Source organism: Parus major, chromosome 2, assembly GCF_001522545.3.
Source record: "Parus major isolate Abel chromosome 2, Parus_major1.1, whole genome shotgun sequence".
Taxonomy (NCBI): Eukaryota; Metazoa; Chordata; class Aves; order Passeriformes; family Paridae; genus Parus; species Parus major.
Window position 1 is genome coordinate 99,630,924 of NC_031769.1, and position 24,749 is coordinate 99,655,672.

Here is a 24,749-nt window from a genome sequence, read left to right on the forward strand (position 1 = left end):
ATAACTGAAGCCTTTGAGGCAAAGAGCAGTTTAAAAGATATTAGATAGCAAGATGCTTATCTAAGAATGCTGAACTAATCAAACCAAATTTCATATGTTTATGAGCAAGCAGACTGTTGTGCACATGTGGGAGGAATGCAGCCTTTCCCAGAGACCACCCTTAACGTCCTTTTCTTTTGAGACAATTCTGATGTTGGAGCCATCAATGTACATCTCTAGCTTTAGTACATCTTTCTTAGATCTCACTACTTGGCGTAGTCAAAGACTGTAAGAAGACTTCATTGTTAAATAATATATGCATGGGTTTTAGTTTCAAATTCCTTTTTTCTTTCCTTCCTTCTCCTTTAGGCTGTAAGAGAAAAATTAGAGCCAGATGATGCCTTGATGTATGAAGAAGATCTGGATGATGATGACTGTGGAGAAGCAGAATTTGAGGAGACCATGAAATTAAAACTGCTGCGTAGAATTGCCTTCCTAGCGTCCAAACTGAGGGAGTTTATTGGCAATATGATAATCACCACTGGAAAAGTTGTTGTTACAATTTTACTTGGTTCAGCAGGTTGGTGTGTTTGAAAAATTTCCTCAGGAGCCCATTAGATTATGCGTTTAACAAATGAGTTTTCAGCACTTTGGCACCTGCGGGAGTAACAATGGAAATTTTTAAGAGAAAAGAAATTGCTGCTGATTTTATTAAATTAACTCTTTGGCAGGTATTGGAATATGCTGAGTTGCTTAATTTTTTTGTACTGATACTGTGTGGCCCTGTCATTCTGTTTATGATTTTGACAATTGTTCTTATAACTAAACAGTGAATGGGGGACATATTATAAATAACTATATATATTCTGTGTGTATATATATATATTAAAGTGAATGAATAGATTTGGTTTCATCACTTCTAAGTGTAAAAAGGAGCTACCAGCAGCATCCCCTTCCCCAGGTGGATATTTTCTCAACTGGCATACTGAGCTACATGTGCAAAAGCAGAAACAATATACATGTGTGTGACAGCAGAGTGTTTGTCATATGTAAATTACACATTTCTAGGAGTTAAGAACTTTAAAAAATCAAACATTTACTGATTATTCTGTAGATTTTATGTAAATATCTTCATTTCAATAAATGAATCCGTTTTGTTTTAATATGTCAAGGTATTTCAATATGTGTATGAGGTGGCTTTTCACTGTTCATCCATCATGCCTCCTTAGCACCTTATACTTAATATTCATACACCAGAGGTCTCAGGCAGTATTATCTGCCCTTCCAGCCACTTCCTGTTTTTCTCCATGCTTTATGAAACATATTTGCATAGAGAAAATTCCATCTCAGAGGAAATGAGAGAGAAAATTCTCTCGTCTGGAGAATGTTGTGTTGTAAGTGCTGAGATATGGCGTAAGTGAATTGAACAAATTAAAAAAAAAAATTAAAAAAAAGGAGATCCTTCTCTTCTAGTCTCAAAGTTAATAGCAGTCTTTAGAGCTAATTGTAATAATTAGCAGAAAACTGATTGGATTAATTTTTTTAATACACATCTTGTCAAACTTAAGGTTTAACAAATGCTGATATTTTCCACACTTCTCTAACACGCCATGTTTTTATTTTTACAGGTATGATGGTGCCATCTTTGACCTCAGCTGTTTATTTCTTTGTGTTTTTGGGCCTGTGCACATGGTGGTCCTGTTGCCAAGCATTTGATCCGCTGATATTCAGCTGCCTGTGTGTATTAATGGCCATATTCAGTGCGGGACACTTAATCGGACTTTATCTATACCAGCTACAGTTCTTTCAGGAGGTTGTTCCACCAAAAGATTTCTATGCCAGGTGAGAGATACTCTTTTCCTGTTTAATTGTGGGCATGTGACACAATGTGCTGTTACCACATGTTGATGCAAATAACCTCCCACATAATGCTTTAACAAATTTTGTACATACCTTCTTGTTCAGTCATGGAAGAGTCAAACCATTTAAGAAGGAATGATTTTGAATGATAGAGTAGGGAAAGTCCAGACTGGGTAATTGCAGACAGCTGGAGCAGGTTAGGAGGGGAATGTGACTTTTGGTTTTGCTCAGAGTGTTCCTCAGATGTGAGTGTAAATGATTTGGCCAATGCAGGAAATAAAGGAAATAGATGGCAACATTGATACAAGGGCAAGTGTGCAAATGCACATTTGGGTTTTTGTAGAAGAAAATTTAATCCACTGGTGTTTAATGTCATGGTGTCTTAACTGGAGCAAAATGCTTTTGTGGTGCCATTCTTGTGTGCTGAGGGCTGCTGGGGTCCATCATGTACTGTGCATCTTAAGTGGTTGATATAAAAATTTGCTATGGTCACATAGAATCACATAGAACATGCTGATCTCCATACCAACAACTGCTTCACTTAAGTAAAAAAGCAGAATTTCTAGTTGCTTCTGCAGAAAATATTGACTGGCTGTGATTTCACTGACGTTTTAATTTTCTACATACTGTAATCTAAAATAAGAAGTAAATTATATATTTTGTTCATTACTATTTTTTTCTGCTGGATTATGACTGCAAATTTGTTTATATAGTATGTATTTTTACTGCTGTAGTGATCCTTACATTAAACTAAATGTGAACATTAACTTTATTTCTAGTAAACCGATTGTTCCTTTTAGCTATTATAAGCTGAAGGTGAAAGGAAATTAGAGGTACTGCGGAAGAATCAATTATTTATCTCTCAATGCACTATTAAAAGCAGTAAGACTGAGCTGCCTAGCTACAGTAGCTGTTACTTTAGTACTTATTTTAACATTTTATTTAATACATCTTAACAGACATGTGTTCTGTGATGTTAGAATTGTTGAGTTTGGGAGTCTGATTGGGAGGGCATAACATTACCTAAAAAAAATCAGAAAAATCTGCTTTGTTTAGGTTCTTTTGTGCCACCTAGAGGTCGAGGTAGCAGAATGGATGATTTCTATTCCAAGAAGATGAAATACTCTCAATTTCCCTAAACCTTTTAATTTATTTCCTCCGTGTATTAAGAAAATAAAAATGGTTTCAAAATTCTCAACCATTTGGCTTTGAGGATATCTACTCACAGTTTTTAGCAGCCTTCAGCAATAACATTTTCTCAAGGAGAAGAAATGTGTGCTTCATACAATTTAGCTACAATATGTGAAACTTTCTTCATATAAATAATTTGTGAAATCCCTTTTTTATTTTAGTATTTTTTCTTTTAATTTTTAATTAATTTATTTGTTTCAATTAATTTAATTTCAAAATAATTGTCTGCAATTAGTAATTTCTTTTATTGTAAATAACATGATTCTTCATTTTATGACAAAATTTTGTTCAGTACAAATATGGCACTTGAACTTAGTCATTCATTTTTGAAATGAAAAAATCAACTGCAAGAAAGTTGCCTCTGCCTTGGTGTAGAAAAGAAAAGCACCTTCAGAGTCAGGGTTAAAAAAGTCCCAGCATTGGACTTCAGAGTATGTACTGACATTTTTGTAACTAAAAAAGAAGGTGTTACCTTCCTGAAAACTTTCTCTTGAGCTGGTACTGTTGAGTACTCTTCCTTTTTCACATGAAATCATGTGAGGGACTGATGTTCTAAATTATGTGGGAGATTATGTTTGAATATACAACAACAATGTACACACAATGGCAGCAGAAGGAGCAGTATTCATTGTTCATTTGCAGGTCTTTTTATCGTGGATCTTTGATCTGCTTTCATGGAGATGTCTTTGAAGAGCATCAAGACAGGTGTTATCAGAGCTTGGAAGTGAAAATCCTAGTGTGAGAAAACCACTGATGATTTTTAGTGATCGAGTCAAGCTGATATATAAGCAGTGGCTAGAGGAGGAAAAATGAGAGACGTGTATTGGAATGCTGCAGAAAAAATATTTTAGCATTTTTCATCCTAGAAGAAAATCGATACCTTGCTATTTTATGTACAATCTTGGTTTGAAGATGTGCTAAATATGCAGAGTTCCCATTAATATTAGTACATGGCTTTCATGGGCAAATTATATGCCAAGAAAAGAATTTGATTCCCCAAATTCTTGCTACAAGAAGGACATTGAGGTGCTGGAGTATGCCTAGAGAAGGGCAACAAAGCTGGTGAAAGGTCTGAAGTCTTATGAGGAATGTCTGAGGGAACTAGAGCTGTTCTGGAGAAGATCTGGGGAGAAGCCTGGAGAAAAAAAGGCTCAGCCATGACCTTGTGGCTCTCTAAAAACAGGTTGTAGCGAGGTGGGGGTTGGTGCTTCTGCTGTCACTCTCTTGTCGGGACAAGAGGAAATGATCTCAAGTGCCACCAGAGGAGATTTGGATTGGACATTAGGAAAACTTTCTGCACCAGAAGAATTGTCTGCCATTGTCTGCTCAGGAAAGATCTCACCCTGGAGGAGGTGAAAGGAAAGAGTCACCATCCCTGGAGATACTTAGAATATCTGTAAACATGACACTTAGGGACATGGTTTAGTGATGGATTTGGCAGTGTTGGGTTAATGGTTGGACTCAATGATATTAGAGGCCTTTTCCAACCTAAATGTGATTCCATATGAAAGAAGGACTTTTATTTCCCTGTATTTGAGTGTCCAATCCCCTGAATAAGCTCTCCTGAATTTAAAGGGAAGATGTGAAAACTGCTCCTGTTGGGCTGCTGGTGGACATTTTTTCTCTCTGTAGAAAGTCAGTCTGGTGTTTTAAAAAGCTCCTTTCCGGGTTTGAGTTCTCAAGTTTACAAGAAATGTACGAGTGGTTTCTCTGATCAATAAAAAATGTGTTTTCTCTGAATAGTAATGCATTCAGCTTGTCAGAGTATCGATTGATTTCAGACTAAATAAAGTTAAACTACACCCAAACAAACCAGAAAATTCTCAAGTTAACAGTATTATTCAGCTAAGATTTTCATCATCCTTGATCTGTTCCTTCCTTTTGAGAACTCTTCAACTCAAAATTCACCATTTGTGATTGTAAGAAGTGGCTGAACAATGTCACCAGAGGAAAGCAGTTTTCTTGGGAGGGATTACCTGAAATCTGGTGAATTACATGTTTTGCCCTAAAACCTTATGGGATTGTGCAAACAAAGTACTTCCCCCACAAGAATAGGCTATTATGATAACATAGCCCTAAGTACTTGCCAGAGTGATGTTACTGAACACTGAGGTATTGCTGTCCTACGAAGTTTGAGGTATTGCTGTCCTGTGAAGTTTTGCCTCTGCTGCTGTGGCTGTGTGGATCTGTGATGTGCAGGTAGAAGTGGCAGAAACACAAACACACCAAAATTCCCTGGAGCGAGCTCTGGGATCTGCAGATTGAAAAAGGTACAGTGTACTGAAAAATCTGAATAGAGTTGGTCTGCCAGGGGTAGGCATGCTGCCAGCAAATCAATATTGCAAATTGATGCAATATTGCAAATATTGCAAAGATGGGGGAAAATTACAAGAGGTATCCATATAAAGCAAAATTCAGAAAGTATTATATTTCTACCATAAAGTTCTTTTCACCCAGGTTAGTAAAAACAAGTCAATGAGCTAAAATGACTTTAGAAATTAGGTACACCGTGTCACAGCCTGAAAAAATACACAGTAATATGTCTGCCATTTTTCAGATTGCTGCCTCCTTTCTTCCTGATATTGTTTATTTTGGCAAAATAATGTAATTGGGGAACTGATAAGGCTTTGCCAACATGAAGAAATAGAATCAGTGCAGAGGCATGAGGTTTGTCCTGAGTCAGTAGAGTTATTCCTGTCTAAAACTATGCTTATAAGAATATTAATGTAAATATCCAGCAATCTAATGTACATTAAAAGCTTTGTGCCTTCCTAAAGTTTAGCCCTGTCTTGCTGTAGTTTCCAGGCAAGTAATGTTCAAAATAGTTCAAATATGACTGGTTTGTATTTATGGAAGCCTCTCCCTTACAAAATGAGACAAACCTGGGAGTCCAGGTAGTGTCATCCACTTCACAGTCGTACCTTATTTCACTCCTTCTTAAGTGAATGGGAATTTGGAATTACACAACTGATTGCTTTGCTGCAGTATGAGTTGAGAAGTCTAATCTAAGGAGTTTTGTTCAAGGGGAAATTTTCATCTGAAAGTTGTCTATAAATCTATTTAGTAGGACTTTTAAAATAGGTTTTACAGTAACTAATAATAAGCCTGCTTAAATTATTATTTTACTTTTGGAGAAAAGATATCTGCTACAGATGGTAGATTTAGGATATTCAGTTTGTTTTCAGATTAATCTGAGAAGAGTCCAATCCAAATCCTTCATTTGGACTTCCCTGGAAGCTTTGATACAGGTTCAGATTTTGTAGCCCAAATATTCTGTTCAACCAGGGTTATGAATGCTTAAGCACTGTCTCAAAAATGTTCCTGGAGTTGTCAAATCAGTGTTGGACATCCAGCTGTAATATTTTTTTTTCTAAATTAGAGGCTAAACTTGCAAATAAAATCCCATTAGGAGAGCAGACATTGCCAAAATAGAGATGTAGCTGACTGATTACCTCTGCAGGGCAAGGCATTGATCTCCTGCTCTGCTGCTGCTTCTGTAGCTCCAGTGGAGCCAAGAGCTGGGCAACATGTTTCACCTGAGCTGCAGCCACTTCTCATCCTTGCTCCAGACCATCTTTGGCACCTGTCTCAAAGGTGACTCACCTCTGAGAGGCAGAATTTTCTTAACCTTGTAGGAAACGCTGAGGTTTTTGGGGTTGCCTTTTAACTTGGTCACAAGCCAGTGTTTGAAAATATGGAGAATTTAAAGCTCATTTATGTATCCTATACTGAGCTGCCCTTTGGCTGCAGTAGCTTTCATGCCCTCTGCCTGGTATTTTTAGGGGCTTCTTATCATGGATGAGAAGCAGAACACCACTGCCCAGTATCCAGGCCAGACCCTTGGATACTTGCCTTGAAAAGACAGTGCACTGCACTTGTCTGTTGCCATCATCCTCTATCAGCAAAAGCACACTTTGCATTTGCAGAACATGCCCCAAAACACACCAGGCCAGCCCCCATGTTGGTTACAATGACCAGATTTGGATAGAGAGCCACAGTTTCTCTCTGAGGAAGAGATGTTAGGTATCTGACCTTATTCTTACAAAAATTTGCAGCTGAGTTTCATTCTAGCTCTATAATGAACCGCATTTTAGGATGTTGAATTTTACTTAGAATGATTTAGCCTACAGGCTTTCTCAGAACTTCAGCTTCTTTATATTTGTTTAAAAATATTTTGCAAAGGAAGTGAATGATTCTGTTAACAGCTTAGAAATGAAAGTTCACTCTCTGTTGACAAAAGACAACAATCATCCTTGCTATTGTAATCTCTTTCTAAAGTATGAGGTGGCCTTATTTGGGCTCCCTTTATCATGAAAGGCTGGACAAGGAAAAAGCAAGAGAGGAAATAGTAAATAGCATTTACCTGGAGTGCAGTCCTTCCCAGTTCCATCCCCATGGCATAGCTGTCAGCACTCACCATGACTTGACTTGCATCAAGTGCCAAATCTAGCCTTGGAATAAGCGGGCAGAACTTAATCCATGTTACTGACATTGCACCCCAGGTGATTTACATCCCTCTGTCTTCCACTGGACTTAGAAGGGGTGTAAACTGAGACATGTGCTAAGACCTTTTAAAAACAGTGGTTTTCTGCATGTGGGACAGACTGGTTTCCCAGTTGTGTTCTGCTATAGTGGTGAGTCTGCCACTGGTGAGACCCCTGGCAGCCTGGTGGGGCTGGCCCTAGTCACAGCAGGTTCCCATTAGTGGGAAGAGGGCAGGGAGCCTTGGCACTCCCAACAACGACCACACTGCATCTGAAAATTGAGTGTAAGCTGCAAACATAAAAATCAGTCGTTGACATGTGACATAATGTTGGTGAACTGGCTCTTCCTTGATGTCTCCTGCATCCAGACAGCTGTGTGTTGGACAGAGGCACTTCTTCCTTGGATGCATTGAACTACTGAGGTGAGAGGGACAGAGGGAAGTGATGAAGATTTTAAAGCTGCTAATATGCTGTTATAAACTTGCCTGCTGATTCTGATTCAACTGGTTTGGGTGTGCAACTGGTCTGATGATGTAGCTGTCCCACTTCTGCACACTCTCAGGTAGCTGACTCTTCTGTGACCAGCACACCACCCTGCTAGCAGAAGCTCTGCTCATGGGTAGGGAGGGACAGATCACTCTACTCCCCCATACACAGCATGGGCTTGCAAGTGTCTGATCCCAACACTGACACTTGAATGGACTCCCTTGCCCATCACTGCCTCTCCTGTGTGGGCATGCAAAGGGTGACTGTAAAAAAGTGATCACTTAATTTTCTCTTCATATTTTCTGAAAATCACAGATCTGCATTCTATGATCATTGACCAAGTGCCTGAAAAAAAGGACAGAAAAGAGACAAAAGCCCTCTCCTCCTACCTATTTGTATTCCTATTATTCTGTGGTATTAGGAGATGTGGATTGTAATTAATTGTGTAAGCAGACTTCTCTTGGATTTACAAACTTGTTTTCTTGAGGTGTGTTTATGAACAATTATCTTTATATTCTGGCATCACCAGAAATTGTGATGAAGAATATTTAACGCTCTATGTTTTCAGCTCAATGTATCAACATTGACAAATGAATCATCCCACATTCCTTGGAGGTAAAAAACGCTGTCCTGAGTTACCTCGGTTGAGCACACACTGGGGAGTTAGTCCTTGTCCAGACAGAGGCAGTCTACACCAGTTTCTCTAAACACTCACAGAGTGGAAATGCTTAATCTCTTGTTTATGTTTATTTAGCTGAAGTTTGGGACTTGCTGATAAAAGCTGAGACAATCATGTTCAATTTTTAACCAATCTAAAATCAGCTGTTATACCACTTTCGTTTTGAACCTGGGCAATTTCCAAACATTTCCCAGGCATTATTGTTCATTATCCCATTATCTTCTTTTTCATATCCTGCTATTTTACTTTCTTTTTATTTTTAAAACCAAGTGGGAATCATAGCTTTTATTCCTGCCTTAGTGCACTTGCTGCTAAGGAGTATTTTCTTTGCTCATACTTTCTACTGCAGAATCTCTTGATGAAGGTATCCATCACTCATGGTTTTTTCAGTCTGTTTCACTGCCAGCTGAGTAAGTGGAAAATCTCTTTATCCTCTGCATGCATCACTGAACCTAGCAGACTGTCCTAATGTGACTGAAAAGTATCATCCCTCCTTTTTCAGAGGTGGAAAAATTCCCTAACAGAGAAGTTAGATGAATAGCATAACCCTCCTGAGATTGCCAGAACTTGGAATAAAGCACAAAGCTTTTGGCTGCAGTCTGAGTCCTAGATCATAGACCAAGTTACCTCAAAGTTAAAACAGCATGAAGGTACACTTTAAAACAATTTCTGTTCTCCTGGACATGGTACTCTAAGAGGTAACATGGTTAGTTGTTGTACCAGGTCACTTGCATGTTCTAATCAGCACCACCTCACCAAATGCTAATGCTCACTGGGGTTATCTGAGCACTGTCTCCTCCTCCTAAATGACTTCTGCTGAAGTTTTACCTGGATTCTTCTGTTCTTCCCCCAGCACCTGTGCTTAAGACAACAAGGCTGTCTGTGGTCTGCACTACTGGTTGAGTTTTGGGAGCAGATGTCCCTGTCCCCTGCTCTGCCTGTGAGAGACTATCTGAGGTGGGGATATTGGTGCCTTTCCTTTCAGCAGCTCAGCAAACTCACTTTCAAAAACCAATAGCCTCAGTTACTAATTTGCACAGAAAGCCATTGTTAACCATGTCATTGTTAAGCTATGCCATTTTTGAGTTTTACATTCTCTCTGTGCTCAAGTGTCCAAGTTCAACCTCTCACAGGGTTTGTGTCCAGGGATGTTCTGAACATGCCTTTGGTTTTCCCATGCTTTCCACATGACTCCTGAGAAGCCTGAGCCTGTTTTCTTGTTACTTTCATCTCTGAGTAGAAACTCCAATTGAACATTAAATATTTTTAATTCTTTCCAGGCAGCTTGGGTGTTGTCCATACTCAGGTGGTGCTGTTCAGTATTAGTTGTTTTTTGTGCCCCTTTATGGTGACAGGGAATATATGTGTGCATGAGGAGGATGAGCAACTGGTAAATCACTGGTACCAACCAGTCTTTTCTGCTGGTGTGACTGTTCTCTCTCCATCCTCTCATCCCAGCAAGGCTGCCTCACTCCCTTATCCTCCATCCTTCCTGAATTGCCTCTGATTTCTGTAGTAGCTGAAACTATTTGAAAACTATGAAAAAAAAAAAACCAAAACAAACCAAAACACTGCTGCATTTAAAATAGTTTTATTTTAGTGACAGAAAAAAGAACTATTTGCCTAATTTTATTTGAGAACAAACTACTTGTCTAACCTAAACATGAGCCAGGCTGCTGCTGTCAAAGCAGTGACAGTGCTGGCCCTGGTGAGAAACAATCATGTTGATGGAGTCATTCTAGCTAAGTTATCAGGCAGGAGTCCTAAAGCAATTTCTTCTGCACCTTTATCTCCATTTCACCACCTTCTTTCTATCCTATCTGGCAGTCCTCCCTGTGCCAGATGCTCAGATGTCTCAGATTGAAATGAAAAGATGCTGGAATTGTGGCTCCAATACATTTCTTCATCAGATGATAGCCTCTGGAAGTCCCAGCAGAGGCCCCCAAAGGCTACAGCAACATGCTGCTTTTCTAGCTTGCTGATGTGCTGAAAGGAGCAACATCAATATTGATGCTCACAAGAAACTCAGAGCAAAGTTGAGCTGTGTCATGGGTAATGAGAAAATTTGGGGATCCAGAGAAGAAACTCATTGATAGGATAAATCTTCTTCATTTAAGGCTTTTGAAGATGGGTTTTGTCTCAATAAACAAGGGATTAATAGACCCACACATATTTTTAGTGATAGCAGTGGGGAATTATTGCTTCTAAAGCAATGAAAGTTTTTGTAGTAGAAAGTCAGTACAAAGTTAAATTATTGGAGGAAATGTGACATAGAGCTCAGAAGTCTGTATGTTCAGACTGAAGTTCCCCTCAGGGAGGCTGTTTTATTTCAGATATGTGAAGTATTTTAATGTCTGAAGTTTGGTCATTTTTAATGGATGCCCATTCCTTAACAGCTTCCAGTCACATAGTCTCTGAGAAAACTTGATTATCTAGTTACTTCAAAACAAAAAACAGTTTATAGATTAGATACTATTTATCATCTTAAAGTTGTTAAGGAACTTGAAAGCTAAGTGATTCCATTGTAGCTACTCATATGGCCATTTTTTTCTGCTTGAATTTAAATTTGTGTTGTATTTACAGGTTTTGCAAGCTTTTATGTAATTCGCCACCCTTAAAGATATCCTTTCTCCTTTGAGCTTCCTGATTAATGGCTCGTAATTTCTCTCCATCCTCCTTATATGGATGATATTAACACACAAGTTTTAAACTACTCACTTTTTCATGCAGTTTCTCATGCAGTAGATATGCATGAAATTAGTTTTCCTTTAAAAGAAAAGTCATTGATGTTCAGAAGAGGGTGGGAGATACACAAGGGCTGGTTTTGTCATTGCCAGAAAAGCTTTGATCCAACAGAAGCTATGGAAACCAAAACTTGGTAGAAAAAGAAAAAAAAAATAAAAAAATATATAAGACATCTGCTAAAGAGCTATAGAAATGTGATGACATTAAAACAAAAGTTAGAATAATTTACTTACCTACCAAGTCTGCATTCACTATGTGTATGCCTGTATTATAGCGTTGGGATAGCAACATGCTGAAGAAAAACAATTCCAGTCTTAGTCTACATTTACAGATATTTCAAAAAAATGTTTTGAACTGTTAAGCTGGAATTTATCATAATGCTTCTCAACCCAAACAGTCAAATTTTTCATTAATAAGGCACAGTTCCACCTAGCCAGTCTGAATTATCCAAGTCTGAATCAAAGCAGGGTCTAGGACTTTTTAGTTCTAAAAATACTTGCAATGCTTTTTTGAAATTTGTATCACTCCAGTATGGATATGTTTAACAACTTTAGTCCAGCTGTGAACTGAGGTTCATGGCTGCACTACCTGCCTACACAGTTGTCCTGCTGAGCTGAAGAGAAGGCATGAAGGATTAACTCCTTCTCTGTGGAATCTTATGACATGATTTGGAAAGACAAATGCCAGTTTTTCCCACGTGAAACCAAATGCCTTCTCCTCTCTTTAACCCTAATTCTTTAGGGTGCCTAATGCGTTTCAGCCAGCTTTTCCACCTCTTTCCTCCCAATGCTCTGCTCTTTCTGTGAAAACGTGGTGTCAGTTCAGTGTACCCTGGAGCAGTAGCTCCAGTACAGTCTGAATTCCCAGCCAATAGCCTGGGGACTAATGACCTCTTGGAAGGCAAGGATGGGTCTGAAGGTACCACAGAACTGGCTGAGTGCTTTCCAACATGTGCATGTGTTGCTTTGGGCATGTAGCCCAAAGAGGGAGAGTGGGGTGGCTCATAGCATCCTCTTGGAAGAGACATTATGGAGATAAGATTATGGGTCTTAACTTCTGCGTAGCTCTGTAGACTGAGTAAGGAAAACCCAACAGGATGGCTTGATAAGGGGACTGACTTTTAGGAGGATTGTGTAGGAATGATGTTTTCTCTGTGCTAGTTTATTTTCCAGTTCCTTCCACTTCTTTCTCTCTCTTACCCACAGAACATTTTCAAGCCTGACAGCAGTATGCACCTCTTTAAAGTCAATGTTTGAAAAAAGGTTCACTTTTCAAGCAGTGTACATAGCCCTTTCAGCATTTCAAATACTCTTCTTCATGAAATTCAGTATTCAGGGCTTGGACTGTGAAGCAGGAAGTTTTGACTTTCCTCCCTGTATTCAAGTCCTTTTTGCCCCTATTTCTATTATTAGAAATAATATTTCTACCACAACCACCACCTTCTTCTCCAAATACACTGGTTTTTTGCCCATTTCTATGGAATTTGTTGCTCTCTTTTCTTCCTTATTCTCCCCTCCATTATTCTCCTCTTCTTTGCTTGCTCTACTCTTCTTCCATTTTCTTCTCTCATTTGATCACTTTTAGCATCTCGATTTTAGAGCTCAGCTATTCAAATGGCAGTCTTGATATTCCATTCTCCTACCCCAGACTCACAGGCACCACTCTCATCTCCTCTCATGTGAGGAGAGTGAAATATGCAATAGAAGATATCCAGATGAAATAAATTTTATGAACTGTTCATAAACATAAAATGTTTGAAGTTCATAAAATCCAGCACAAATCCAGAAGTTCTACAAAGATGGATTGTCCAAATCCAACCCAGCACACTAAAATGTTCTGATGCCATTTCTGGGAAGAACCATGCAACAGGTACTGGCCACAGGAAAAAAAAACATCCTGTAATATTAAATGCTAACTCAGAAAATACAGCTCTTAGATTGGTTTGATGCAGAAATTTTCTTCAAGCTGAAATCTTCATGCAAACTCAGAGACAGTATAGAAAAATGTGTAGTGGCAAGTACTGTGTAAAGGAATACAGAGCATTGTAGGAACATGTAGCAACTGGAAATCCCATCTAGACAAAACTATTACAGGAGCTGAAACTTGTAGAAAAAGAGTAAGGGAGAGTAGAAGATTTTCTATCAATTGAAGTCAAGATTGGATGCCATTCTAGACTATAAACTCTTATTCATCCCCAAGATCATTGTTCAATAGAAGAATTATTTGGTGTCCTGCATTGTGCAGAAGTCAGAATTATTACTTCCTTTCCTGGCCTTGAAATTTGCAAGCAAATACTTGCCTAAAGTCAACTCTTAAAACATGAGCAGTTGCAGAATCTGAACTCACAAATATGCTTCTACAAAAAAAAAAAAAATTAAAAAAGATCCAAATAATTTTAGTAGAATGCAAAATCTAACAAATATGTAATGACTGCTTTGATAATTGTGTATATGACACATATTTTTGGTTTGCATAGCTATTTTTTGTTTATATTCAGTACCATGAGTAATGATGCTGATTCTTATATTAATGAGATGTAATAATATGTAATATTATATGTAATATATATAATAAAATTCTGATAATATATTAATGTAATAATTAAGTAATGCATGCAATAAAATTTTAGCAACTTCAGCAGCTCCTTAGGTGAAATATCTGGGTGAAAGAGGAAATTGTTTTTCTGTTTTCAAGTGAAATTTAAATTCTTCTTCTGAATTTTAATGTTAGACTAATATAGAAAGTGGGAAATTTGTATGGTCACAGCTTACAGCTTTGTCAGGATTTCATGAAAGACATCTGCTGGAAGGATGATTCAGAAGAGTAGAAATACTCTTTCAAAGAACTAAATAATCTCTTCACATCTTGAAAATCTCAATTTTTTGCGACATTGCATGCAGTCTTTTGGAAAGCCAAATATATCCATTAAAAAATAAGTTTTTCATCATTTGTTTCATATATATTCTGTGTCCAGGCACACATGTACCTGACTTGCTAGTGGGTTTCTTAGGACTCATTCTGACCTTTCTGATGGCATACATGTATGTTAGGTAAGATGAAGTTACACCAGGATCAGAGCTGGACTCAAACACAGCTGGTGTACAGACACACTGAATGTAAAGACTTTTCAGAATGAAATCTGCAGAACTGAATAATGTCCTAATTTTTATTGCTTATGCATTTTATGGCAGTCATCCCTGTGTAATTAGAAGCTTTGTGTAAGAGAAGATGACTCTATCCCCCTGAAATATGTTCTGCACTAGCAGTTCTCATTGAGGATAATGATGAAGCATAAATATTGAGTGATTAGCGACTTGTAGCATTATTGGCGCCCAGAAGAGACAGAATGAGAATTCCCAAGACAACAGTGAATTTTGAGCGTGATAAACAGGGAAAGTTTTGTTGAATACTTTGTGGTTTGCAAGTCTCAAAGCCCAAGGAGAAATGAGAAATGAGGAGAGGTTCTTCTACATCAATGATTTATGAGACAAAGCAAAATACATTGAATAAATTGAAGTGAAATACATTAAACTACATTGCTGACCATGTGGCAACTTAGAGGTAAAAGATGTGCTGTTACTTATGAATGTTTGCTGAATGCAGGACCAGAAGGGAGCAGAATTAATCCCAATATTATGATGTATGAATAATTTGGAGCCGACAAATGAAACTAAGAATATAACTGAAACACAATAAAATTTCCTAACCACCAGGATTATGTGAAATGTTTTTTTTTTTCAGTGGAGATAAAAGTAAAACACAAGTTGTTCTGACTTTCTAGCTATAGTATATTATAAAGCATACTATAGGAATGGAATACGTGATATGAAGGTCATGTCTGCTTGGCAGAGGGTTCTGAGAACCTTCAGGAACTTTCCCTCATTTCTGTAGGAAATACTCATCACTGTCAATGGAAAGACTTTGCATTTCAGTAAGAATTGGATTTCACTCTGATTCTGATGCTTAGGAGACAGAAATAGCATGAATTATACTGTGCTTACATAGAAAAACTTAAAATGAACCAAAGAAGGAGAATTGTGTTGTGAAATGGAGGTAAAAGACGAAACTAACAGGAACTCAGCAACTAGTAGGAACTCAACAACCCTGATCATTGAAGAGCAAAAATGAAAAGTCAGTAAGAGAGAGGAAAGCAGGCAAAGAAGATGTTCCTCTATCCTCTATCCTGATAGAAATATGAAGAGAATACAATCGACCATGAATTTCACCCAGAAGGAGCCAAACTGTAACATCAACTCCAAATGTTCTTGGATACTGTGGAAGTTTGAGTCTGAGTCAGCTCCAAACACAGCTCGTTCAGCTCCTTTAAATCACAGCAATTTGCTTTGTATGCAGGATTTTTTTAATGGTTTTTTTCCCAACCTTGTATCCACCCAAAAGCTCTGAAAGGTCTTAAAGTTTATACCTTTGGCCTGTGTTGACAATCAGAATGAGAAGTGAGTGCTGATAGATTGCTTCATAAAATGCTATGGATCTCTCCTTCTGGGAGTTAATGGTATTATGCGCATGTACCGTTAAGAACGGGTATAACATTTTCACTTTGCAGCATCCAAAAGCAGATTTCAGGCATCTCTGTTGAATGTTGTACCTATTATTTGTATTCATTCAGCTTTTGATGTTGGATCTGACTAGGTTAAGGAAGAACTAAGGTTTTAGACACTCTTAAAAATTAGATTCCCCAGCAGAAATGCATGTTTTTGTTTTGGGTTAGTTTTTTTATTAATGTGTTTGTTTCACTGTTTCAGAGGAACAATAGTTTGGGAATTATTGTTCTACCAATGAGGAGATCTTCTTAATTAAAGATTAAAAGATCTCTTAAAGATCTCTTAGACTTTGTTTTGGTAAATAATGAAAACTCTCACAGACATTATGGTAGAAAAAGCTTTTTATATATGTTTATAATGAATACTGACATACGCTACTGGTAGCTCGTGCCCTAAGTTTGGAATTCTGCAAGATATTTTACAATGAAAGAACCAGATTAATTATTGTTTCCTATTAGTTTTGTTTCAGTATTTATTCAGTATATATGCACATCTACTAGGCATCCAACATGTATTAAATTGAAAATGTTGGAAATTTTTTTTAATACTGTGTGTTTTTTACCAACATATGTTCCTTACTTGACAGAAATATTGTGTAATCCCAGTTTTTCCAGAAACATCAAATATCTCATGTTGTTGATAATAATACTTCTAATTAAATGTCTTCTTTCTCTTCCCTCAATTATTTGAATATATCTGAAGCAATAATTCCGTGAATTATTTGAATATATCTGAAGCAATATCCTTTCTGAATATTTCCATTTTTTGTTATAAAAGCTATGAGCTCAGTAGAGCCCAGTATGTTTCTAAACATTGGCATAAATAGATAACAATTTATTAATAGTATTAGCTTTTTAAAAGAAAGGCCAGTGAACTGTTCAGTGTGCCAAGAGGATATACTTTACAGCTGTGTCCTGGCAGGGTTACTGAAATGGTGTTACACGTCAGTTTACTAAATCTATCTGAATTGTCATGTTTCTGTGATTTGCCAAATGGACTTGCAGCCAAAATTTCTCTTCCCACTTTCTGTAGCTCTGGATTTACAGGGAGCAGATCGCTGCAAGTTTTCTCATTGGACATAGTAAATGTAATGTTATTATACTCCCATTTTTTATCATGTTGAAAAGCTATTGCAAAAAAAACTCTTCTTTTGACTAAATATGTGGAATGAAAATACTCACTGCAGTTTAGATGTGATGGCAGATGCTATTTTTGAGCAGAGCAACTGGTATTAAACCTAAGCAAAAATTGCCCTCTGAAATAGTGTTAAACATTTTTAAGATTTGGTGTTTATTATCTAATGTGTCTGCTTTGGGTTTTTATGTTTACAGGTTGTTTGGTGTCACTTCTCTTACTCAGACAAACTGCTCAAGCACTTGGATGATCATCAAAAATCAAGATTTACATTGGTATCACCACGCTAATCCAATCTTACTGCTGGTGATGTACTACACCCTCGCAACTCTCATTCGTCTCTGGCTGCAGGAGCCCATTGTAAGGGTAACTTCCTTCTCTCTTCCCATGACTAGTAACTGTGAGACTGGCCAGTGCAGATACTTGCTAACAGAGGTGCAAAAATTTAGGAAAATTAAGAGAAATAGACAGCAAATGAGAGGTGGTGCTTTGAATTCTGTCCTTTCGCTAAGTGTCTCCAGGAGTCTGATCTAACATGAATATTATTCTTAAAATCATCAGGAAAATTATGTAAGGAATGCAGTGGAAGAGCATTAATGCTTTGATTTGGAAAGCAGGTATCGATATGCAGGTAGTGGCTGGACTTGATTGACTCAATGATCTTAAACATCTTTTCCAACCTAAATGATTCGGAGTCTGTGATTGAAGTTCAGGTGCTATCAAGTGAAATGCCAACACCTAAGGCTTGCCTACCAACAGAGTAGGATACACTTTGGCACAGGACACTGTAAGACAAAACACATATTTGCAATTTTATCACAGATATAAAAAAAATTTCTTAAAACCCTTCCTCCTGTGTGCCTGAGTGAAAATCCCAGCTTTCATTTAAGAGCAAGAGAACAAGGAGGAAAAACAAAAGTAAATCTTTACTTCTTCCCGTTTCAGAGAAAAATGGGTATGCAGGAACCCAGAGGTATCTTAAAAGCTTAGACACTGAAAGTATAAAAGGGATGATCCCAGGCATTACTTATATTAATTTCCTGATCCTCAGAGGCCTGATGTGAATTTTCAAGTTGAGGTTTAATAGTGCTGTAAACCACAATGAAAATACTCGTGACTGTGCTGTGAATCAGTAGAGTTCGTAGAAACAAGTAAAAAATGTTGAAGTTTTTCTTATTTTAAGGGTGTTTCTTCATAGAATGGATAATGTAACTCTTTACATTTAAAAAGGCAATCAAAATACATCACCTCTGAACTGAGATGTCTGGTATTTGGGGGTTACTTATATAGGGCTTCAAAAAGTGAATGATGACAGAGCCATCAAGCCATCACCCTGAGCTATTAAAAAACTGTGTCTTAAGTTTCCAGAAATCTTAATACTGTCTTTTCTGAAGTCACATCGTTGTGGTCCAGTACCCTCTAGCATTGGGTATTTGTAGGGTATTTTTTCTGCAGCTGCAGCTTCTGGAAACTAGATTTTTGTTGGATTTTCTTTTTCTTTCCTTAAATGAAAACTGAGATTTCCAGATAATAATATGATTTTAGCACTGGGGCTGTAACTGAAACTTCACATCTCACAAGCTGCTTAGTAAAACCATGGGAACTACCCACAGAGGAGTAACCACATGTGGAATGCAGTTAGTGTGAGCTGTGTGATCTCAGCGAGTCTGGGAATTGATTTCCAGTACCTGTGTTGTTTTCATCCACCAGTCACCATCTAAAAGTTTGGTGTTGGACCTAAGTTAGTTGTGCTTTTTCAGTGGAGAGAAGTGGGTCTTTCTGTCTAGGAGAGAGTGAATGTTGCAATTTCCTACAGGGACTTGAGAGGAACTATAGTGGTCTTGCCTGCAGATCTTTTTTTTCAGACTGCTTGTGGTGTCTGAGATAGATATTCCCATAAAACACTGAAACCAGTCTCTGAAAACTGCCAACAAGTGAAATTAGAGATGCTTTCCAAGCAGTTGAGCTAGAGTAAGTATTAAAAGACATTAATTTAAGAAACATTGATGTCGAATTTATGGCTACATGAGAGGCAATCCAAAGTCTTGGCACTCCCATGGGAACTTCAGATGCCAGGGAAATGATGCTTCCCTCCAAAGATAAATGGATGCTTTAAAAAGGGAACACTCAAAAGGAAAGAGTATCCATGCATTAATGCTTATTTTTGATGCACAGGATGTTAGTGATGCAAGTGTTTGTCAGTAGAAAGAGATGCTGAGATTTGCAAAATTTACTGTATTTTCTGAATTTTGCACACATATTCCTTATGGCTTCTTCTTTGTCTATATGCATTTTGATTTTGTTTACTGGTGTCATAGATCAGGATTTAAAATTTCTCTTACTAGCTTTTCCCTGGAAGACTGCATTCTCACTTATTTAAATCCAGAAGTAATTGCATTCCAGGTTTCATTGAAATGTTTTTAAATCTGTGAAGTTGTGGTGCATTTGTTTCATTATGGAACTAAGTATATAACCTGCTTTTGAAGACCCCAGTGATTTCAAAGTTACTCTGTATTTAGGATCTCACTGCTAACCTACCTGAAGTTTAATGAATGGCAAAGACAAAATGCTATGAGGTGTTTAGTGTAAAGAAGTTGTTCTCTATATGCTGCTGTCTTGTACAGTCAGAAGTGGCTCATCTTAGGAACTTTGTTCAAAAGAAGCTCTTGAACAAAAATTGTTTTGAACAAAACAAGAAAGAAAGAAAGATTTCTTAGTCTAAAAAGATTACATAAGCTAAATATAATACTGGTATAGCAGATGCTAAAAGCAGAGTAAGACATGTAGACCTTAAAGGTTTTTTATCTTGTGTGAATTATATCTTGGGGTCCTCTTATGAGTAAATTCCTCCTGGATTGCATTAAGAATTGTCTTTGAGACAGATGCTCTTGGGACTGTCTAAATGCTGCAGGTGATTAACAATTTTACAGGAACACTCCCCACGTCAAATCTTGAGTTTCAGGCTTCAGGTTTTTTTGTGTGTGCACCACAATGCCAAAGTATGGGATGTATGAAATTTCAGTGTACACTCTCCATGTGGGATTCTGAATGGATCTTACTCATGCAAAGTGACTGTGGCAGTCAGTGGAAGATTTGCTTTTCATATGCTTGCTGTTTTGGATCCTGACTTGTTCTTACATTGAGTCTTGTGAAATTCTACCTCTGCAAATAAGAAAAAGCAATCTGTCTCTGGAGATTTCAGCTCAGAGTTGTAACTGCTAATGCTGAATGTATGAATGGAGCCCATTCATACTGTGCTGTGAGTGGTAAGTAATGGTACAGGAGTCAGCAGAGTTACAGCAGTTAAATGTAGAGTCCTCTTATAAAATTTTTATAATTGTTGGACTTAAAAGGTATTTAAGAGTTGCTGAGGAAGAGCTGAAAAATTTAGGCAAGTCAAAGGACTCTCACAAGTTGTATTTGTGTGACTAGTACTGTGTTTTTTGACTTTTCTTCCTCTTCTGAGAAAGGGAAAACAAGATTTCCCACCCTTCCCTGTTGTGTCTAAGACTAAAAATATCATACTAAAATAATTGTGTGTGTCCTAGGTATTTTGTATTGTTTTTGTCACCCTGGTGCCAAACTAAATGGCTTTGATAAGTAGTTCTTTATGGTTCATATTTATATTAAAGTTTCAAATGGCAGTGACAAGTATTTTAAGGCACAGAATCAGTTTATTTCATCTTAGAGTTTTGCTAGGAATGCCCCATTACAATCAAATATAAATATATGACCATATGTGAAATGTGCTACCATTTCCTCTGAGAAGTGAAACTAAATTAATAATCATTGTTTATCTAAGTCAAGTAAAAAAATAGGACCTTGCTGCTAGGATTGGAATGAGAAGAGTTTCAAAATGAGCTAGGATGTTTGGATGCACTGTTCCCATGGGTAGCTTTGCAGACCTCTGCCCAGCACCCTGATTTAATCTTCTATTACATCAGAGGGTTTTGCCTAAGCAATGAGAACAGCTGCCACCAGTGAGCTGCCACAGTGCAGGAAGAGCTCTGCTAGGGCTCAAAGGGAAGCTGTAACCTACTGTGGTTTGCATTCCTCCTCAACTGACAAGTGACAACATTTTCCACCTCAGATGGAGAAATAAACCACGTGGATTAAAGACAGAGTCACAGTGGAAGGAATTTGGGAGAATCATGTGAAATAACTTCTTCTGAGAGCAGGGTCTCAGATTAGATTTTTCAGGGCCAAATCTTGGATTTTGGATCATTGTTCTCAAGGTTTAAGAAAAAAAAAAAAGATAACTAGATAGCTAGATAGGTAGCATGATGTAGATAGGTAGCTAGATGATAGATAGATAGATAGATAGATAGACAGATAGATGATAGATAGATAGATAGATAGATAGATAGATAGATAGATAGATAGATAGATAGATAGATATTCTTTCTTTTTTTCTTAATACTCAGAGGGTGTTTTCCTGAAGCAAATTGTCCTTAGCCTCTTGTTCTATAACTATGCTTCCCTGTGAGAAGACTACCTTTGTCTTTTCTAAAACTGTAATTTTATTGCTGTAAATTGGAAAAAAAAAAATCTTCATCCTTCAGCTTCTCCAAGCCTCTAATCATCTTGACAATTCTCTGTGGGATCCTCTCCAGATTTTGTGTCTCTCTTGAGCTGGGGATGCCAGAATTGTGTTGCAGGTGTGGCCTGACACTTGCCAGGCACAATGGAATAATCATATCCCTTGATCTGCTGGCAGCCCTCTGGCTGATGCAGTCCAGGACTTCATTGCTCCTGGAGTGCAGTCCACTGCTGGCTCTTCTTAATCTTGCTGTGCACCAGAGCCTATTCCATGGAGCTGCTTCCCACACGGTCTGTCCACAGCCTTTACTGTTATGTGGGTTTATTCCCGCTGCAGGACTTTATCTTTGTTAAACCTTGCTCAGTTTTTGTTGTCCCATTTCTGTATGGGACAACATTCTTCTGGCCCATTTACCTCCTCCCAGTTCAATGTCATTCACAAATTTTGTGTGGGTGCAATTCCCTCCAGGATGTTTTGAATAGGACCAGAACTAGTGCCAGTCTCTGAGGAGCTCCTCTCATGGTAATCTACCTTTTTGTCTTTGAGCCTTTACCCTAGCTGGAGAAAGGCAGTTTAGCTAGTTCTCCACCCATTTTGTACTCCATTTGTCAAGTCCATTTCTTACCAGCTTGTCAGCAAAGATATTATGGAACAGTGGTCAAAGATGCTGAAATCAAGGTAGCATACACTGCCTTGAAAATTAAACGTTGTATTTTGAAGGGTTTATATTTTATGTATTTGTGCATGCTTATGGTATGATTATATGGTAAGCTAAGGTAGTACATGGAGATCTGTGTAATTCTGGGGTCATGCAGCTAGCAGTTACAGAAAAGCTCCGTCATTGTTTCTGAAAATGTCATCTCACAGCCATCTATCATAAACCAAGCCACTAAAAGGTACTTCAGACATGCTTTGGAGAGGGAACATCTGCTGGGGGGAAAAATTCAGTTCCTCTGCTAAGACTGTATTTACAGAGCTACAGCTAGTGCTGTCATTTGTTGTCATTTAGCAGACGCCTGATGAAGAGAAATCTGTCAGCAGGGAAGATGACAAAGAAGCTCCCTGCAGCCCAATTCCAATGACAGCGGAGAGGAGACGCAGTCTGTGGTATGCAAGCCACTATACAACTGATGAGAGAAAAGTAAGACTGGAAGGGGAAGGGTCTCTGCATTACACAATTACTTTGAATTAAGGGAAGTGGTGTTACGTAGCTTGCAAGTACAATCTCCACTTGTGATTATATAAATCAGATAAAATATCAAGGCTGCATGGCAGAGTAGGATAGGAATGTATTTTGTAAAAATGAATGAAACAAAACCAGGAGTCAGTGTAAGGATGTAAAGGGAAAGCATGCTCTCTGTTTTTGACTTCCACATTTAAGAAGTGTAGGACTGGGCTTTTGGCTTGGGGCCATTACCTTTGAGTGATCCAGCTAGAAAGCCTGTCTGGGAGCTAAATCTGGTGTAAAGATCTGATCTGCCTTGTAACTACTGATTAGCACTGTCATTGGTGAGTGGGGACTGCCAGCTTATCTTCGCCTAAACTTACTGGTGTCCTCCTTGAAGATACAAAGCAAGGCAGTTTAGGCAGTTGTGTAAAACATCCTGGAAGGGTCCAGCTCTCTGCCACCTGTCTGCACCAGCTGCACTGCAAAATTTCATTTGTTGAGTTTTTTTCAAATTTGGGACATATAAACATTCATAAGCCACATATACTCAAACTGCAAGAGATCCACTATAATAATAATAATAATAATAATAATAATGGGAAATGAGCTGGCAAATGGATAAAGTATCGTATTTTATATTTGCATCACCATTTTATTGGAACTATTTTTATAATTGTACTAATTCTAATGATTGTTTAAAAACTTAGTTTTTAAGCATCGGATCATTAGAAAGACATTAGAAAGCAGTTAATCAGTATAATGCAATACTGATTAATTCTTTGACCTAGTGTCCAAAATTTCGATGCAACATTCTCAGTTCTGGTTTAAAATTCACAGGAACATACAGTAAAATTATGTCAATGCTATGGCACACTAAATATAATTTTATGGTGTTGTACAGTTCTGCTGACTTTTTAAGAATTCTTTCTGAATTTCTTGGTGCAAATCTGCAAAAGTCAGCACATATGCATGCATGTATTCAAGAAGTCAGACTTGCTAATGCTTGAGCCATGCTTCTGTAATAATTTGTTCTTGCATTGCTTTTTGCAGCTTCTGTCAATGACCCAAGATGAATACAAGCCATCGGATGTTAGTATACTACTAGTCTTTGTAATTTTGCAACTCTTCTCAATGTGTGTAAATACAGACAACAATGATACATACAGATAAAACCTTAGGTGACATTTGTAAAACTTCTAGATTTATGGTTAGCCTGACATTCACCCTATAATTTTGATTATCCTAAATGTAATTGTCTTCTGCTTCCTTAATAATTTCCCTGAGAAACCACTGATTGATCACTTGAAATTAAGCTGCTTGTAGTAGTACCAACTGGCAAACGATCTTTGCTATTTCATTGGGTTTGAATAAGATATGAAAATATGCTTTCTAATGCAAGCCACCTTTAAATTTGATTTAGTTTCTTTGCTGTATTTTTTCTTTCATTAATGTTGGAATGCTGAGGCCTTTAAAGCATGACCAAAACCACATATGAGTTCAATTTACAGATTACAGAAAATCCAAGTCTTTATTTGAACAGACAGCAAATGATCAATTTATCGTGACTGTTATAGACCTTAGCAGACTTTGAAAGCAGAAAAGTCCCCTCTCTTTAGCACACACAGAAGAATGGAGATGAAGATGAATTTTAGGAGCATCCATAAATCTAAATGTGCTCCGTGGTCTGTACTTGGTGCAGCTGGATATGACTGAACATAAGCCAGATACTATTCTGAAACAGTTCACAGGCTGTTGAGCATGCCTGAGCATAGTTTTGACAAGCAAGATATGACCCTATCTCCCAGCCTGAGCAGAAGTCAGTCTGGAGCACATACTGCCATCACTAACCCATTGCATGTGCATTTCTGCCAATACTGATGATTGTGATTGCTGGAGCCCTTAGCCAAACAAACACAAGGGC

General features: G+C 37.8%; 1 protein-coding gene across 6 annotated transcripts in view; it reads left to right on the top strand.

Annotated features, from left to right (window-relative positions):
• The window catches only part of PIEZO2 (piezo type mechanosensitive ion channel component 2), a 298,221-nt gene that overhangs the window by 180,958 nt on the left and 92,514 nt on the right, over positions 1-24,749 (top strand). For 4 of the 6 annotated variants that reach the window (XM_033512210.1, XM_033512211.1, XM_033512212.1 and 1 more), the window contains 5 exons: positions 349-559; positions 1,608-1,821; positions 17,318-17,480; positions 22,670-22,801; positions 23,879-23,917. In XM_033512210.1, the coding sequence (XP_033368101.1) occupies positions 349-559; positions 1,608-1,821; positions 17,318-17,480; positions 22,670-22,801; positions 23,879-23,917 (759 nt within the window). The remainder of the gene's footprint in view (positions 1-348; positions 560-1,607; positions 1,822-17,317; positions 17,481-22,669; positions 22,802-23,878; positions 23,918-24,749) is intronic. The other 2 variants (XM_033512208.1, XM_033512209.1) reach the window with 2 other exon arrangements.